The 12,462-nt window shown below is 42.4% G+C and overlaps 1 protein-coding gene across 1 annotated transcript in view; it reads left to right on the top strand.

The window, feature by feature from the left end:
• Positions 1 to 6,028, top strand: part of LOC110474874 (amine oxidase [flavin-containing] B) — a 50,149-nt gene extending 44,121 nt beyond the window's left edge. The window contains exons 14-16 of the mRNA XM_021538643.2: positions 1,287 to 1,349; positions 1,747 to 1,910; positions 4,529 to 6,028. Coding sequence (XP_021394318.1) covers positions 1,287 to 1,349; positions 1,747 to 1,902 — 219 coding nt within the window. The 3' untranslated portion in view covers positions 1,903 to 1,910; positions 4,529 to 6,028. The remainder of the gene's footprint in view (positions 1 to 1,286; positions 1,350 to 1,746; positions 1,911 to 4,528) is intronic.
• The last annotated feature ends 6,434 nt before the right edge of the window (positions 6,029 to 12,462 follow it).

Genomic DNA, 12,462 nt, shown 5'->3' with positions numbered 1-12,462 from the left:
TCCCTCAGTCATTTTTCTCCCAGATCTGTTAGTCATCATATGGAGAGATCCTGGCTGTTGGAGCATGGGAACAGCTCAGTCCTGCAGCTCTGCACACCAAGCCAGGCCCTTCCTCAATGTTTCCAACACAGTGATGTTCCACTGAGACAACCTTAAGAGAGTCACTAAACAAGGACTTAGATATTTTTCTTCTAAGAAAATTCCAATTCCCTGAGTATTTTTAGGAATATTGCAGTTTATAGAGCAGCAAAAGAAATTTAATCTTTGTTTTATGAGGTGAAAGGAACTTTGTGTCTAGAAACAAGTCAAGGAACACAAACTGTCCTGGAAGGAATGTGGAGAGTTCATCTAACCCATGCCCCGTTCCCAAGAGACAGAGATCAATTGTTCATAAATTATCTCATTTGAAAAAGTTATAACTAAGGTGATCCTGAAAAGATCCAGAGGTCTCATGACATGTCTCTAAGGACATTACAGCAGAGCCTCCTCAGCAGAGGACTAGATAGGTGCACTTGACTGGTAAAAGTTTTTGTGTTTTCTTCTTATTTACTTATGAAAAGAAAATGTGTTGAAAATTCAGTGCTTGAAGGGTTGACATTGTCCATGAATCTTGTCTAAACTAAAAGCCCCTTGTAAAAGATGTTAAATCTTAAATCTACAAGTGCCTGGAGTAGAGAGAACATTATTATCACCATCTCCATTTTATTTCACCTTAGAAGAAGCTAATTTGCTGTCTTCCCTGCACATAATTTCAAACAGTCTTTGCTATCCTACTGATCTCTGCTATCTCTGATACTTTGAATGTGATCTTTCCCATTGCAAAAGTTTTTATTTTAGTTTTACTATTCTCTGGCTGAAAGTAGTGGTCTGTCATCACTGCCAGGATGCTGTTCCTCTTCCTGCATCATGATAAAATTTGCAAAACAAGCTGTTACTTGTGGCTGGTGTCTTCATGTCTCACTTTGACATGAGTACCTGCTTAACTCTTAGTTATAATCGCATTATCCTCTTCCCCTGGGACTGGCCAAATTCCAGTATTTTGTGTGGACTAACTTAGCATAAAGAGATTTTTCTGTTTCTATGTTCCACTAGGAGGAGTGTCTTATTAAATATCAGCCCTCCCCAGAAATAAGTGTTAAAAGGTTGAGTTTTCTTCTAAAATTTTGAATACACTGTGATTTATGTGCTCAGTCATCATGCCATTTTTAAACAACAGTTGAAGCCAGCTTTTTTATTTCTGTCTTGAAGAATCAATGGTACTTATTGAGAATGTTATTTATTTTCAGATACTGTTTGCTATGAGGAAAATCCCAGACAGTGAAATTTGGAAGCCAGAACCTGAATCAGTTGTAAGTATTTATGTAGATAAAAATGGATTGAGGGTTTTTTATGCTGCTTTGCTAAGATAATTTTTTTTGTCTCTTTTTATATAAGTTCACTGAATCAAAGCAACAATAAACTTCCCCTTATTCACAAAAATGTCCCTTCCCTAAAAAAGGAAGAGGATAGAAACCCATCTGACAAGCTTGTAAGGCAGGATTGGAAAGAGCTGCAGTTTTTAACTAGGCTGCAAATCCTTTCCATGTGTGTGTTCTCCCCTTTAACTGAGCAGAAAATTTGGATATACTGCTTCTTGCTAAGATATTACTGCTTCAACCCAGCTCTGTTCCTGCTGCAAGAATCTCTTGATTTGTATCCCTTCTCACAGTGGAGGTGGTATGTGGATAATGGATGCTCTCCCCACAGGATGTGCCAGCTTTGCCCATCACTACAACCTTCTGGGAGAGGAACTTGCCATCTGTGCCAGGACTGCTAAAGCTGATTGGATTTTCCACTTTCTTCACCTCTGTGGCTGCAGCTGGGTTATTTGCCTACAAAAAGGGACTTCTGGTTCGAAACTGAAAAAAAAGGTGCCAACTCAATGCCTCACAGTTGAGGGAGTGTCTCTTTTTTTTCAGAGGATTTCTTTTGTCATGTACTTTTCTGTCTCCAAAATCTGAGGAAGAGGTGAAAACAGCAGAGAAAATAGGGAAGAGGGAAGGGATATAGTAAAGGGATCCATATTGAAAAAGAGCCCCTAGGGTCCAGGCCTACTTCTAACAGTAAGTTTTTGGTTGTTGAATTTCTGGGGTACCAAGTGTTATCACCTTGAGGTTTTGATCCAGATCTCAGGACAGAAGTGACAGAATACCTCTCTGAAGCCTATTCTGATGAGATTTCTGGTTGGTTTTACTCTCAAGTCAAACCAGACCCTGAATCCCAAGTCTCCACAGGCCCTATTTGTACTGTACTGCACAGCAAAATCTCTAGTTGTGAGCAGAGGATTTCTGCCTTCCTGTGGGGTAGATTGAGAAAAGAAATTCACAATTTACAGCTAGTGAAACTGTTAGTGTTTTTGTTTCTTACCCAGATATCCAGAGATTAGGGAGCACCTAAGAGACAAGCCAGGCTAAATTTATCCATCTGAGCTATGCAAGTGCAACCACAGGATGCTGGCATTTCCAGTGGCATATATGTCTGTAGGACAAAAGTTCTGCTGTGTTTGGCAATGTGGTGAAATTTTAGGCTCCCCAAATATGTTCACAGCTGCCTGGCACAACAGAGCTCCTGTCCAGTGGAGTCTGTCTCTGTGAGCACCTTGAGGCTGTCTCTTGCCTGCTAGGGCACAATGGGCTTGAAAGTGTAGTATTGGCATTAAACAAGCAAAATAAAACAAACAAACAAAATTAAAAAAACCCAATTTATCTGCCCCCAAAACTCTTGCTTCATGCTGAACACAGATTTGCTGATTTGAAGTTTTGGTCTTTCCTAACAACCATATTGATGGGATTAGCACTTCCACTTCTACCTGCTGTGCTGTGTTGTACTGACTATGCACTTTTGATAACTGATAAGGGATCTAAATGATAGTGAGATCAAAGAGAACTGTGGATTGGAGAGTCACATGCAAATGCTTCTGCTCTCCACAGCTTGGTACTGTTAAAAAAAAACCCAAAAACCAAAAAAAGAGAAGATAGAAAGAAGGCAGTATGCAGGAGTATGGGGAGAAGTAAAAAAAAAAAAAAAAAAAAAAAATGCGCACACCAAAACCTCAGTGCCTGCTTGTCAGTGCATTGGTGCCTTGTTCTAGATATTTCTGCTGTGCACAAGATGAGGCAGGGAGACACAGGTATGGCTGAGAACAAGATCTGTGCACGTGAAGTTGGAGACGTCTGGAATTTTTCAGAGCCTGTTTGCTGCACTCCTCCCTTCAATGAGTAGCAATTTATATGTAAAAAATATTGGGTTTCAGTAAAGAGGCATGGAGGGAAGTATAATAATTTCAGCAACTGGTGTGAGCAGACGGTGCAGGAGCTGTATCACCAGTCTCATGCAGACTTTTTGGGCTAGCATCTGATCTTACTTGTGTAGAGCAGCACTTTGTTCTCCAAATAGTCCCATGGAAATGTACTGAACTGCTTGGAAAGCTGTCATATTTGTGAGCAGCACCTCACTTTCTGGCCCTTAGGTTTTGTTCTTCTTAACTTGATGTGCCTGTTAAACATCATCTTGTAGCAGCAGCTTGGATTTTATCACAAATGAATAGCCTCATAACAGCCTTTTAAAATGCATGGGGGAGCTTTTCAGGCATAAAGATCTTTAAGGCAGAAGAAAAGTGCAGCAGTGTACATATGGCCTCTCTTGTATCACATCAAGCTCTAATTTGCTGGGACATTTGCCTACTGCAGAGAGCTTCTACGTGGCTTTCTCTTCCTGTGATTTATTTACTACATGAATTAGGAACTGAAAGCTGAATGGGAAGTTCAGAGCTTTGGCAACTCACACAATTCTCAGGCCAGAAATAAACACAGGAACCTAAATTTGGGAAGACATTTTTGAAGTCCTGGCCCCAATATTTGTAAGTGGTAGACAGTGAATACATACGTTAAATATAAAGAGCTGCTGCATTTGCAGATGATTTTTCTGCCAAAACTGTTTGGAATTCAGGTCCTGCTTCTGCCCTAGAAATATTCCACATTCTCTAACCAGGAGAAAATTCATTAAACTAATGAGGATAAATCAGTTTTATTCACATCCAAAATGTATTTGTCTCTTGTTTTCTCCTGAACCTGGCAGAAGTTTCTCCCAGTTTAACAAGATCATGTTGTGTGCCACAGGGGGAGAAATTCCAATCAAAACCAGAAATTAGGTAGTTAAAACTGAACTGAACCATAATTTAAGATTTTCATGACATTAGCCAATTAAAATAAAAAAAAAAACCTGAAACGTTTCTGTACTTATAAACCTTTCTTATTCTTAATTTCAATGCAAAAGAAGAATGGAAAAAAAAAAATAAAGCAATCCCACAAAGCATTTCTCATCTTATTCTGCCACAACTAAAATAGGTGAGACAGGGATTTATTCAAATAATTTATTAAAAATAAATTTGGATTCCCTGAGATTTCTAATCAAATGTGGTTGGAGCTGGGAGGTCTGAATTGTGACATTTGCATTAACAAATCTAAAATCTCTGTCTTCTTCCTTGCAGACTGCCAAACCTTTTGGAAAACTCTCTCTGTCTTTACAGCCGTGTCTTGCTATGATTGTGCTGTGGACCTTACCACAACTATGGGATTAAAAAAGGATTTGCCACTGTTTTCTCAACATTTCCACACAAAAGAAATACGTGGCACCTTGTGTATATGAGGGAATTGACAAATGGAGGTAGAGAATCAAGCTGCTTCCCTATGGGTAGAGGGAACTGTTAGCACTGGCTTACATTTTGGAAATTGAAATTCATGCCAGCCCTTTGAAGAGAGGAATGAAGTCTGTTTTAATGGATAATCAGTCGTGCTGTATTCTTAATTTATTAACACAGTTGATGAGAAAACTGCTATCATGGAAGTTCCAAGAGTTTACCAGCTTTGTAAAATGTACTATAGGAACAACCATGGAAATAATTGTATTTGTCCATTACAAACTGAACTGTGTTACCTTGCATATTTTGTAATGCTCATAAGAGTTTACAAAAAAAAAAAAAAAATTACTTTATTGTACACTGTTCTGATAGCCACTGTACATTGCAAGGAATGATGGGTCATGACATAAAAATCTGTGTTAACCAAAGTCCTTGAAATCTAATTGTATAAAGTACTCAACAATAACAAGGATGTGAGCAATCTGAGGCAGCCCCCTTATCTTCCCTTTAATTTGTGCATTTTTTCCCCAGTGCAGCTCTTGATTCCAAATAGCATATCTTCTCTCAATATGAAGGCATTAATCAAGTATTTAAATTCCTTCCTGAGCATTGTCCATCACTGGAACCCATGGCCTGGACAAGAAATTATGGGGCTTAAAGAAATCTTTCTATATCCACAGTGGGACTGTTGTTTCACTGAAGTAGGCTTTACAGATGTGCAGAAATTTTCAGATTTTTTTTTTCCCCTTTTTTTAAGACATGAAAAAGTAATATTTTTGAGGAAGAAGGAATTAGGGAGTCAAGATTAAATAACAGACCTGCCACTGCTCTTGGGCAAGAAGCAAACCCCCTCAAATCACAGGTAACATTCACAAATAAACCTGACCTATGTTCAAACGAACTAACGTTCCCTCTCCTGTCTCCACCACCTTAAGATCACCCTGATCTTCTTTCTGTTGAAGAGCAGAGTGTAAAAATGAGACAGCCAAAGCAGCCTGACTTTCCAAGTGTCTCTCCAGTGAATTCGTTTAGGCGTTGTCGTAGACTGCCGCTTATAGCGTGTCTGCTGTGGTCCTGTGCAGGTCAGTGCTCAGTGGTGCCTGCCTCTGTGTTTTGGAAAAAAAAAAATAAATTAAAAAGAGTGACTTCACTTTGCAGGAATATATATGCTGTGTGTGTGATGAATTTGTGCCTTTTATAACTGTAGCATTTTCTAAAGTGCCTCTGTGGTGACTGTCTCCCTTGGTTTCCCCCTTCAGCTCTCTTTTAAATAGGCTCTGCAGATATTTTTATCTGACAGCTGTGAAATTTTTTTAACCTTAATTAGAATCAATAAATATTGTCATGTCACATGTGTTGTTTAAGGCTTTTCTTTTGTGGAAGCCCCTTTTGACTTGGTTGTCGTGGTATTATTTACTGAAACAGCATTTTTCATTTCTCACTGAAACCTGTGAGGTAACTTCAGCTTTTCTTAGTAAAGAAAACTCTATTAAAAAAAAAAGAGAGTATAAAAGAAAAAAAACACAAACTCACCCAAGCAACCCCCCAAAACAGTGCAAAAAAACCCCACTCAACCCCTTAAATACACAACTAAAAAAAATCAAACCACATTTGGTAGTAGTATAGATGACCAACTCTCTTACACTCAAGAATTAGTTTTTACTATTATAGGGCAGGTGGCTCAAACTGAACATAAGAAACAGACCTTGTAACAAATATGTCATGTAAACATAAAAACCCTAGAAGAAAAGAGGGACGAAAATCACTTAATTCACCCACTAGCTCAGTGTCAGTGCTAGTGAGATAATGGAACTGAAGATCAAATTTGCTCCAGGGAAGGGACCTGTGTTGCACAAAACTCTTGGCCATGAATACTGGAAAAAGTGTAACCATCCATGTGAAAAACATCTGAAGTGTTCAGTGCTCTTTGTATAGGCTTAACTTTCAGCATTACAAGTCATAAAGGAGCACAAATACAATGAAAGCAAACACCCTCAACTAATCCTTCCCACACTCTAAAGCATCTGTCCCCTAAGAAACGTGTCAAAACCGGCAATGCATTTCACAGCCCTCAAAGCAGCCAGCTAGTGTTTATGCCTCTAAAACACTGCTGCTGTGTGGGTTTGTATGGCCTGGTTTTGGAAGCAGAGGGGCTACGGGGGTGGTTTCTCTGAGAAGCTTCTGGAAGCTTCCCCCATGTCCAGCAGATCCAATCCCTGACAGCTCCAGGATGGAGCTGCTGCTGGCCAGGGCTGGGCTGGTTAGAAAAGGTGGTAACGCCTCTGGGGTAACAAATATAAGAAGGAAAAAAAGCTGTGGTGCAGATGTGACTGCAGGCAGAGGAGAGCAGGGTGGGAATGTGTGAGAGGAAGAGCCCTGCAGACACCAAGGTCAGAGCAGAGGGGCAGGAGCTGCTCCAGGGGCTGGAGCTGGGATTCCTGCAGCCCGTGGTGAGACCCTGGTGATGCAGCTGTGCCCCTGCAGCCCAGGGGGGCACAGGGATGCAGAGATCACCTGCAGCCCGTGGAGGAGAGCCAAAATGGAGCAGGGGATGCTGAGAGGAAGCTGGGAACCCATGGGAGGCCCATGGAGAGAGGAGCCCACCCTGGAGCAGGTTTCCTGGCAGGACTTGTGACCATGTGGGGGACCCACATTGGAGCAGGCTGTGCCTGCAGGACTGACCCCATGGAACTGTGGCCATGTTGGAGCAACTTATGGAGAACTGTTGGCTGTGGGATGGACTCACAGTGAAGAAGTTCATGGAGAAATGTCTCCCGTGGGAGGGGTCCCACACAGGAGCAGGGGAAGGACTCCTCTCCCTGGGCAGTGGCAGGAGCAGTGTGTGATGAACTGACCACAACCCCATCCCCATCTCTCTGTGCCACGGGGGGGAGGAGGGAGAGCTGGGAAGGAGGGAGGGATGGAAGTTGTTTTTACAATTTATTTGTACTTCTCATTATCCTGCTCTGATTTTGTTGCTAATAAATTCAGATAATATCCCCAAGCTCAGGCTGTTTCCCCATGAGTGATCTCTCCCTGTCCTATCTTGACTCATGAACCATTTGTTAGATTTTCTCTCCTTTGTCCACCTGAGGAGGGGAGTGACAGAGTGGCTTTGGTGGGTGTCTGGCATCCAGTCAGGGTCAAGCCACCACAGGGTTTTTGGGGCTGAAACCCGGGATCATGAGGATTTTGAGATAAGGATGGTAACTGGGGGAGTTTAGGCAAAACACGGACTGAACAATGTTAGAGAGTAAATGTTCATGGTGATTTTTTGCTGTAATTGTGGTGAAGGCACAAGGGGTGGATTTTGTGTGAATTGCCAATTTTTGTTCTGTGTTTTAATAATGTTATTTTGATTTCTGTGTGGGGAATTTTTCTTTGGTTTTGTTGATGTGAGTGCAGGTTGTGTGATGGATGTGGATTTTAATGATAATTCTTAAGTAGTTCAATATGTGATCCACAGAAGTGAGGAGTGGAAAGTGGAGTCAATTTGACCTATCTTTCTAACTCTTTATTCAGACATCCTGGAGCATCTCAGAGGACATAACTGAAATGGTATTATTATTAATTTAGTTATTTACAAAGCTTAAATGTGCATTTCAAAGATACTGTGTCAGCCAAGGGGTTCTTCATTATTTCCATCAGTCCAGCATACAGAAAATTAATGTGGACAGATTAAGACAGAAGAAATCCATTTTGTTTAACATCTATAAAAGATACAATTGTGATTTCCCAAGAAACCAATTAGAAATCCCACACACTGTTTAGAAGAGGATAGGATATGTGTGCAAATTATTTGGCTAAATCAAGTAAAACTCAGTGTTACTTCAAGAGCTGAGGATAATTTTTTCTTCTCGTCTTGTGTAATTATACCAATTGCTCATCTGGAGCAGATCCCAAAGTGTTGGAGGGACTGATGAGTTTTGCCTTTTGGCTCAAGACAGGATAAATTCTCCCTGAGCCTGTGGAATTACCTCAGAAAAAAAAACAAAAATCCAAGAATGATAGGCCTCAGATGGTAGAACCAAAGTACAGTTTGGTATCTGCTGGAAAAAAGACCCATTTTTTCTCAGGTTGGTCCTGCTCTGTGGTGTGGGTGTGGAAGGGGGCTCCTCATCCTCATCTGCAGTTTGAAGCCATGCAGGTACTGTGGGACTTTGTCCATGCAGGAGGGATGGATGGGATTTTGAAAGTCAGTTATTGGATGGAATTTCCTTGCATCTCACTTTTCCTGCAAAGAGCACGTATTTACCCACTTACAGGACAACTCATGAGCCAAAACTCAGCTGCTTTGTGCCTCTCAGACATTCGAGGCACCTTGTTCAGCCTCCAGCTGCTGGCCCAGAAGGAGGCAGCTCTTCCAGAGCCCCAAGGGAAGCATGTCCTCAACCAGCCCTGCCCTGTGGCACAGATGATCTTTGGGTACCAAACTAGGCAGCTTCTGCCAACTGCTGATGGCAATTAGGCACTTTTTGGGGCATTGAAGAGATGCACCGGGAATGATGAGGGCTCTGTGAATTTAACACATTGCATGTTAATAGGTAGCTGCACATATTAATACACAACCGTCCTTTACTCAGGCAGGCTACAGATGAATTTGTTTATCACTGGAAACAGAGTCATGATATTCCAGTCATAATATTAGCAGAGTCTGCTAGAAAAGCCTTCAGTTAGCAGCTGAGTGCCAAGATAAGCTGTAAAAAAATACACCTGAGTAAGAGGCTTTGTAAGTTGATTTTAGTGTGCATGATTTGTACAGCCAGTAGCAATAAGCTATTCTGAAGCAAGGCTAGAAAAAGCTCAAAAAATAATTAAAAAAATAATCATAAAATAGTTTGGGTTGGTGGGGATGTAGAAAGGGGATCTTTCTAGGTCACCTGGTCCAAACCCTCTGCCATGGGCAGGGACATTTTCAACTCAACCAGGGTGCTCAGAGCCACATCCAGCCTGGCCTTGAACATTTCCAGGAATGGGTTATGTACAACTTCTCTGAGCAACCAGTTCCCTTGTTTCACCCTATATCTAATCTAAATCTACCTTCTTTTAGCATTAACCCCATTGTTCTATCACAGCAAACCCTGCTAAGAAGTCCCTTTCCAGCCCTTTTAGGTACCGCAAAGTTCTCTGAAGGTCTCCCCAGAGCCTTCTCTTCCCCAGGCTGAACAGCCCCAGCTCTCTCACTCTGTTCTTACAGGGGAGGTGCCCCAGTCCTGTCATCAGCTCAGTGACCCTCCCCTGGGCCCAATCCAGCAGGTCCATGTCTTTCCTGCTGTCAAAATACCTGTGAAACACACTCTGCTTCATCCTCTGGGGCACTACCCAGTGCCATGCTGGCTCATCCTGGTTCTCCACTCTTCCTGGCACTGCTGAAAGAGGCAAACCAAGTTGTTTTGAGTCCAAGCTGGTCTCATCCTGTGTTTTGACAGAAGGTGAGATGCTGTTTCTAATTTAAAAGCAAAAGGTATTAACTTTCTTCTAGGACTGCTTTTTTTGCTCTGTGCACAGTGAGTTTTCTGATAGCAATGTTTCTAATCTTTTCTTAGCAGAACAGTCTTAACAAAATAATCCATATCCATCCAGCTCCATTTACTCTGACATCTACAGGCTCTGTAGACTCCTTCCCACCACCCCTCCAGCTTTGTGGGGGAGAAAAATCCTCATCCAAATCTAAGGGATCCATTCATCTGACCTACAGCAGAAAGGGGCTGAGCAAGCACAGACCAGCCTCATCTGCCCAAGGGCATAATGTCACTGAACTTCAACAGCATCTTTGAGAGGGGGAGTGTCTTTGAGTCCCATTCCCCTGCAGCAGCAGAGACTCCAAGAAGCACTTGAGGAAGTGGTACCCAGCAGAAACCCCAGCCTTTGGATGATTTGGTTTGTCAAGTGGCTCTGTTTGCCCCACTGCCTGCTGGGATTTAACACTGCACTTGAATATGCTCTGGTGCTTGGCTGGCAGGGAGCAGGGGAAAGGAAACATATCAATAATTCACTGAGGCATCCTTGTCAGCCCTCAGGCTGTGCCCAATTTGCATATGCTCCAAGCTGTAAGAAAACACTTTGCACAGCAGTGTTGCATTTAGCAAAAATTACATTATAATTTCAGATGTAGAAACTTCTATTCCAGGTCTGAGGCAGGGAGGTGTCCCATTGGGCTGTGCAGTCATTATCTTAAACAATTGAAATGCATGCTTGTACTTCATCAAAATCAAGGGAAGGCATTACTCCAGCCTCTACTTGCCAATTCAGTCCAAAGTGGAGCAAGACTATTTAACTAAATTAGAAACTATATTATTTCCCAATAATTCTTTATGAGATGGAGTTTGGCCAGAGCAATTTTTCAGAATGTGCATATTTAAGCCAGCACCTCTATCCATCTCTGCAAAGCAAATTGCCCCCACAGAAACTCCTTTCTTTGAGAAGGGGAATGCCTAGGTGCATTTAGGATCTGTGCTCACACTTTTCTTGCAGCTCCTTTATGCTGCCAAGCAGGAGGCAGGACTGGAGTTGCCCTTTGGAGGAAGTTTTGCAGTGCTGGCAGGGGCTTGGTGCCTTGGCCATTTCACTGCCCTGATTTCTGCCAGGGACTGGCCAGGGCCAGGAGGCAGAGGCTGCAGGGATGGAGCTTCTCCTTGTCTGCTTCCTCCAGTGTGGCACATCAGAGCTTGGAGATGGGGGAGAACTTATGCCTAAAGCTGGGGACTTGCATCATTTTCCTTTAGTGTGCTTCTCTTCCAGAGTTCAGCAAGAAGGGTGAGCACCAGTACAGAAATTCCCAGAGAGACCTTTCTGCACACCAAAGTGTGAAACTCCTGACACATATTTTTTTGGGAGGTGATAAAATACTGCTATGAGGTAGGCCAGAAGATGACAGCCTTAATTTCAGCCTGTGCCATGCAGCTGGCTTGCTTCAGCTCAGCTGTCTGCAGCTGATGTCTGCTGACAGAAGTCATCCTCCAATGCCAGCCTCTGCCTTTTGGAATTCAGCCAGGTGTCCTGGATTTAACCAAGGTTTTGATGAAAATGATGGGGCTCAGGCTATAATCCAAGGAGTTTTCAAGTGAGTGATCTGGTCATGGAAGTCCAAATGCCAACACAAGCAATAATTACATCCTTTGTCTAATTTTCAATCTCATCTCAAGTGTCAGCTGCCCTCTTGTCCTGTGAGTGGCAAGTATATTTTATAAAGAAGAACTGTAGGAAAATACAGATGGCAAAGGGAATCTGTCTTATATTTTCTTGTGCTTGGTAAGGTTAGAGACAGTGCAAATTCATGCCCCTGTCTAATCTGGTCATTATAGGCCAGGGAACACCACATCCCTGGGACTCTGGAAAAACAGATGTGTGGCTTGAAGGCACTGCTGATCTCCTCTGGCATCCAGCAAGGTGCCAGCACCACTGCAAAAACTCCCCTCTCATCTGTAATGGGCTCTTGCTTGGGATACTTTTATACCTGCTCCTTCCTGTCCTGGGTTATTCTGTCGCTGTTATGTAAGATGAGTCAAAAAATAAAACCAAAACAAAGAGAGCAAGGAACAGGGAACAGAACCTGGAAAGCCAAGCACTACAAATAAAGAGCAGAATAGGAACTGCAGCTGGAGCCTGAAGCATTTGCTGCCAAGTGCAAGAGCTGAGTGAGAAAAGAAAAAGTTACAGTTCACTCACAAAGAGCACATTTGATTTCCCCTCCTGGATTTTCACCAAGATGAAGTTTCCTTTCTCTGTGTGTGTGTGAAAAGTGACTGTTGCAGGGGACAAAAAGCCCACAAGGAAGAGAACTG

This window comes from Lonchura striata, chromosome 2 (genome assembly GCF_046129695.1).
Source record: "Lonchura striata isolate bLonStr1 chromosome 2, bLonStr1.mat, whole genome shotgun sequence".
In the NCBI taxonomy this organism is placed as follows: domain Eukaryota; kingdom Metazoa; phylum Chordata; class Aves; order Passeriformes; family Estrildidae; genus Lonchura; species Lonchura striata.
This window is presented reverse-complemented; position numbering and strand designations above follow the sequence as displayed.